Consider the following 4884-nt stretch of genomic DNA (forward strand, 5'->3'; position numbering starts at 1 on the left):
AATGTCACTGCATAAATGGAAAGATGCTTTGCTTAGCGCTTCTTATATCTGTGCCCCACTGGCCCCCATTGGGGCTCTGATTCTTATGTAGGGAGAGAGAAAGAGAAAATATTGTTTGTGAATGGATTTGTTTGTGTCTATGTCTTTGGAGACCTTGAGAGGGACGAGTGAGCCTGTCATTAAGCCTTACAATTGTGGCACTGAAAAACATGGCGTTCTTACATTTACATTTATATGAGAAGACCAGAAGATCAGTGATCAAAAGGACTCTCTGATTCCTCCCACTCTCGTTGTTTTGTCTTGATAATTTTTTTGAAATTTTTATGGGCTATAAATATTGGTCAGCAGTACTTTAGCCTATATTAATGGTGCGGGAAGGGTCACCTTCATTTTCTGACTTAGGCATGCAAACATATCCACATAGTCCAAATAGAAAATCCAAAACTATTAAAAGTTTGAAGGAAAGAGATGTATGATTGTCTCTGAGCTTATTCAATGAAATAGTTTCAGAGTAGGAAACCTAATGAACAACTCATATTTAGCAATTTCTTGATATATATATATATATAACTCCGAATAGCAAGAGAGGAACAGGTCCACAAATTTGAATCAGAAAATTGAAAACCCATTATCATAATTTCCATTAATTATCAAAATTAACGAACAAATAATAACTTCACACATACTGATTGATATTACAACACTTCACTAATCCACTTCAGATTATAATCACAACACTCACTTGGTATAATGATCAATAGATAGAAGAAAAAAATTATAAGAAAGAGAGAGAGGTGGATGTGGTTAATAATGAAGAAACAAATACATAGCTAGATAGTAGGATTAATTATTTCATCTGTTAGAAGTTTTTGCGAGACCAATCCCATTATTGTGCTCTACTTCGCCTTCTGTTATAGATGATGACATGTAACTGAATACCAAAGAGTTTTCATCTGTTGTTGTTCTTGCATGAAACTTCTGTTTGCAGGCATGACAAGTGATTTGTAGAATAGTGGAGTTGATTTGCTTTATTGCATGCTGTCTCAAAGCTTGTGCCTTGCCTAGTTCAGCTTGAGCTTGTTGCCTAATTCTCTTAGCATTGGCGAATTCTTGCTCTGCCAGTTCAATCTGTCTTTTCGCTTGTTGTCTTGCTTCTTCAGCATAAATCTTCTCTTCCATGGCCATCCTCAACTGCTCTCTTGCCTGTTCTTTAAGCCTTGAAGCACCCAGTTCAGGTTTTGGACTGTTATTGCTCTCTCTAGGAAAGCTTTTGCCAGCATGATCTTTGTTTGTGTAAGTGATGTTTGATTCATTTCTGTCACTAACATCACTTGACCCAATTGAGAGCTGCAACTGAGTGGAATGATTATCATCTCTCTTAGGAGAGACTGAGACCTCAGGGGGATTTCTTGATGTGGTCGAAAGCTGAAGCTCCAAATTCTGGTAGTGTGCAGCACTTTTTGAAGAATCTGTTTTATCCACAACATCTGTAGCCGTAGTAGGGCTAAAGAACATGGCATGATCACTCATTGTTGTTGGCCTTGGTATTATCAAAGGAGGCCAAGGAGCTGTACTAAAATTGTTATCACTAGAAGGACTTGGACTTGAAGCAGTTCTAGACAAGCATGCAGCCGGTTGTAGCGACTGTGATTCTGATCGGAGTCGCCCCATATTGCAGCTATCTTGGTGTTCAATAAAACTCTCAACTCTAAACACACACAAAAGGAAACCTTTTAGCGCCTATAAAGAAACACAGAATAACTATATTGAATACCAATTGATGAAATTGGACCAGATGTCGTGCTCGTACGTTGTGGTATGAAGATACTGAAAAGGGGTCCTTGTTGACGAAAGGAAGAGATCAAGTAATAAGTGCATTAAACAAAAAGTAAAAAGAATTGAAGGAGTGATAATTAACTAATGCTTTTGAAATGCAATTGACTTAGTGGAAGAAAATATTAATTAAATATTTGGATAAAACCATGTTTATCACAACTTTAAGCTAATCATTTACCAGAATAGATACAACTTACAAGTGATTGAACAACCAATAATAAATAAATAAATAAATAAAAACTGTTTTTGGGTCTTGAGCAGTCGATGGAAGGAATTTGAGGGAAGAAAACCACCTTCAACAACTGATCTTTGGAAACCGTGCTCAACAACTGTCAATAAATGGCAGTACTACTTATAAATTTGGATTAATTAAGGTTCCATCAATCAAAAAGAAGAGAACCATCCTCTTGGAAGACAAAAACATATCTAGAAATAAAAATATCGATGGAAAACAAGAACAGCAACCTGAGAAAGTTAACATGGATGGATCTATAATAAATATTATTAAATAATTAACCTGGAAAAGACACGGCCGCAATCACAAGAATGTCCACGGGTGCCACAGGTTTTGAGATGAGCTTTGTAATCAGATTGAACAGCATAGCCCTTGGAGCATTTTTCACAAACCCATTGTTTGTGATTGCTATGTTTTCTTCGAAAATGTTTCTTTATACCAACAAGATCACCAAGCGCGTGACAAGGGTCATGGTGCAAGCAACTAGGCTCTGGACATACGAATACACGTTTTCTTACAACTGGGGTCTCTCTCTTTAGTAACTTCCATGGGACCTTATGCCTTCTTCTATGCATCTGTAGGTTTTGGTCTCTTTGAAACCCTTGGTTGCAGATCTCACAAACGTAACGATCGGATTCCAATAGTGTTTTTGGCGATAAAGAAACCACTTCTGCATCTGGATCTATGTAGGCCAAAACAAACCGATGAATATGCTTATACATGTACATAGAAACAATGGACAAGAATTCAAGAATATATATACATATAACAAATTACCTGGTGTTCCCGCTGGCCTTCTTTTCCTCTTGTTATTGCTATTTCCATTTTCCAAGCAAAAAAATGGCTCAGGATTGGACGGAAGTGAAGAGGGAGAGCTATTGGCTAACATGGATGAATTCTTGTTGATTCTATCTTGCGTATGATTATAAAGAAGCAGAGAAACAATCCCCTCTCCCTCCCTCTCTCCCTCTCTCTCTCTCTCTCTCTAGAGTGTATTTTTCAAGTGCTATGGATGTGTGGGGGGGAGAGAGAGAAGAAATAAGAGAGCTATAGAGGTAGCTAAGCTAAGCTATAGAAGGAGGAGTAGTAGAGGAGAAAGGAGGAGAAGAAAAGCTATATTTACTTTGGTCTGCTTTGGTTTTCTTTCGGTTATTATCAGCTTTCTTTATTATCTCAGCTTTCTATCAGCTTTCTCTCTTTCCTTTCTTTTCTTTGCTGCAACACTCATCTTCATCAGGTATTGTTCGTAGAGTCTTCTTCTTAAAAAGAAAACAAGGGAGAGAAGGAGAGAGGGGAAGGTGGAGAGAGAGAGACACAGACAGAGAGCCAATCACATTGATCGAAACTTGATCCCACAACCAGAAATATGGGCCAGCAAGGAAAAAAAACATCCCCACAAAGAAACAACCGAAGTCTTGTAATTATTTGGCTTCACAAACAGTAAAAATTTTGCATGCATATATACAAAGGCTAGGAGGAGGACATCTCTCTCTAAATACACGCAAGCTACCTCTTTTTGTCACCATTTTATATCTCCTTCTACTGCCACCCCTACTATTCTCTCTCTTCCTTTCATAACTTGAGGGGACTTGAAGATTCTCCATTGACCAAAGTGCCCTTTCGTAAGACCTTCAGTAACCCTGATTAATTATGGATCTGAACCTGGAGCAGCTTTTTTAAAAAGGTGACGCTGAGGATGATCAGTCACCCTCATGGGTAGATTAGTCAAATAGAAACTTGTATCTCTAAGCAAGATGGTTATCTTTAATTAACTGGGATCGATCATTGGCCTTTGTTTGAGCTTAATTATGAGATTAATCTATACTAATATATAAAATCTTTCATTATTATATGCTTGTGTTATTAATTACTTTTTATTAGAAGAGGAAGGGTAAGATTTAGACTTGTAACCTCTTTGGTTAAAGAATCAGAAGTTATTGATTAAAAGTTTAAGCTATTATTTATATTATGCTTTAATAAAATATATATAACATTGATCATACTGTTAAATATGTATTATTTTTTATATAAAATTTGATAAAAAAAACACTAATTAACATAATATATTTCTTTAAAATTTTCATGTTAAATTAATCAACTAACACTGTTTTGTGATTGTTGTACATTAAAATTAATATAGTTCGGTAATAAAGTAACTCGAACTCAAAACTTTATTCTAATATAAAAGTGTTACTTGAATTAAGAGCATTTATTTATCATTTGTTGAATAATGACGATGGATTGAGATATTCAGATGCATGTATTTCAAATTTTAATTGCATGCTCGGTTCAAATTTTTTCCAATAATATTTCAATATAAAAATTTTAATCTAAAATCTTAGTATTATATATTTTTTTTATAAAATCTACTAAAATACAAGCTAAGCAACTCGATTTATTTATGCTAATTTTAGATCTATCTTGAAGTGAAGAAAGTCCTAATAAATAATTATACAGTTACTCTAGAGATTTTTAGACTAAAATAATAAAAAATACCATGATAAAAAGACATTTTACTATTCTAAATAAGAGTAAAAATAGCTATTATAAGAATCCTCCTAACTCATTTATTTTTATCAAATCTTAGTATTTTATTTTTGGTTTAGTTTTCGAGTAAAAGGAAGAATCACTATCAATATCGAAAGTAAAACATTTAAAAAGAAAGAAGAAGATCTTAATTGCATGCTTGAATATATAAACTAGAGATTTGTCAAATTAGAACAAGCAAAAAGAATTTTCTCTGTATTCTTTTGGATTCTTGCTCCCCTAATTTTAAAAACCTATACTTATTCTAGCTAGTGATTAATTATTAT

General features: G+C 34.5%; 1 protein-coding gene across 1 annotated transcript; it reads right to left on the bottom strand.

Moving 5' to 3' along the window:
• Positions 1-603: 603 nt before the first annotated feature.
• On the bottom strand, positions 604-3392 carry LOC105133301 (protein SHOOT GRAVITROPISM 5-like). Its single transcript, XM_011037236.1, has 3 exons — positions 2849-3392; positions 2354-2753; positions 604-1708 (listed from the first exon to the last, which is right to left on the bottom strand). The coding sequence occupies exons 1-3, from the start codon at positions 2958-2960 to the stop codon at positions 853-855; spliced, it is 1368 nt and encodes a 455-aa protein (XP_011035538.1). The 5' UTR covers positions 2961-3392; the 3' UTR covers positions 604-852.
• Between the last annotated feature and the right edge of the window lie 1492 nt (positions 3393-4884).

This window comes from Populus euphratica, unplaced genomic scaffold (assembly GCF_000495115.2).
Source record: "Populus euphratica unplaced genomic scaffold, PopEup_1.0 scaffold114.1, whole genome shotgun sequence".
NCBI classification, from domain to species: domain Eukaryota; kingdom Viridiplantae; phylum Streptophyta; class Magnoliopsida; order Malpighiales; family Salicaceae; genus Populus; species Populus euphratica.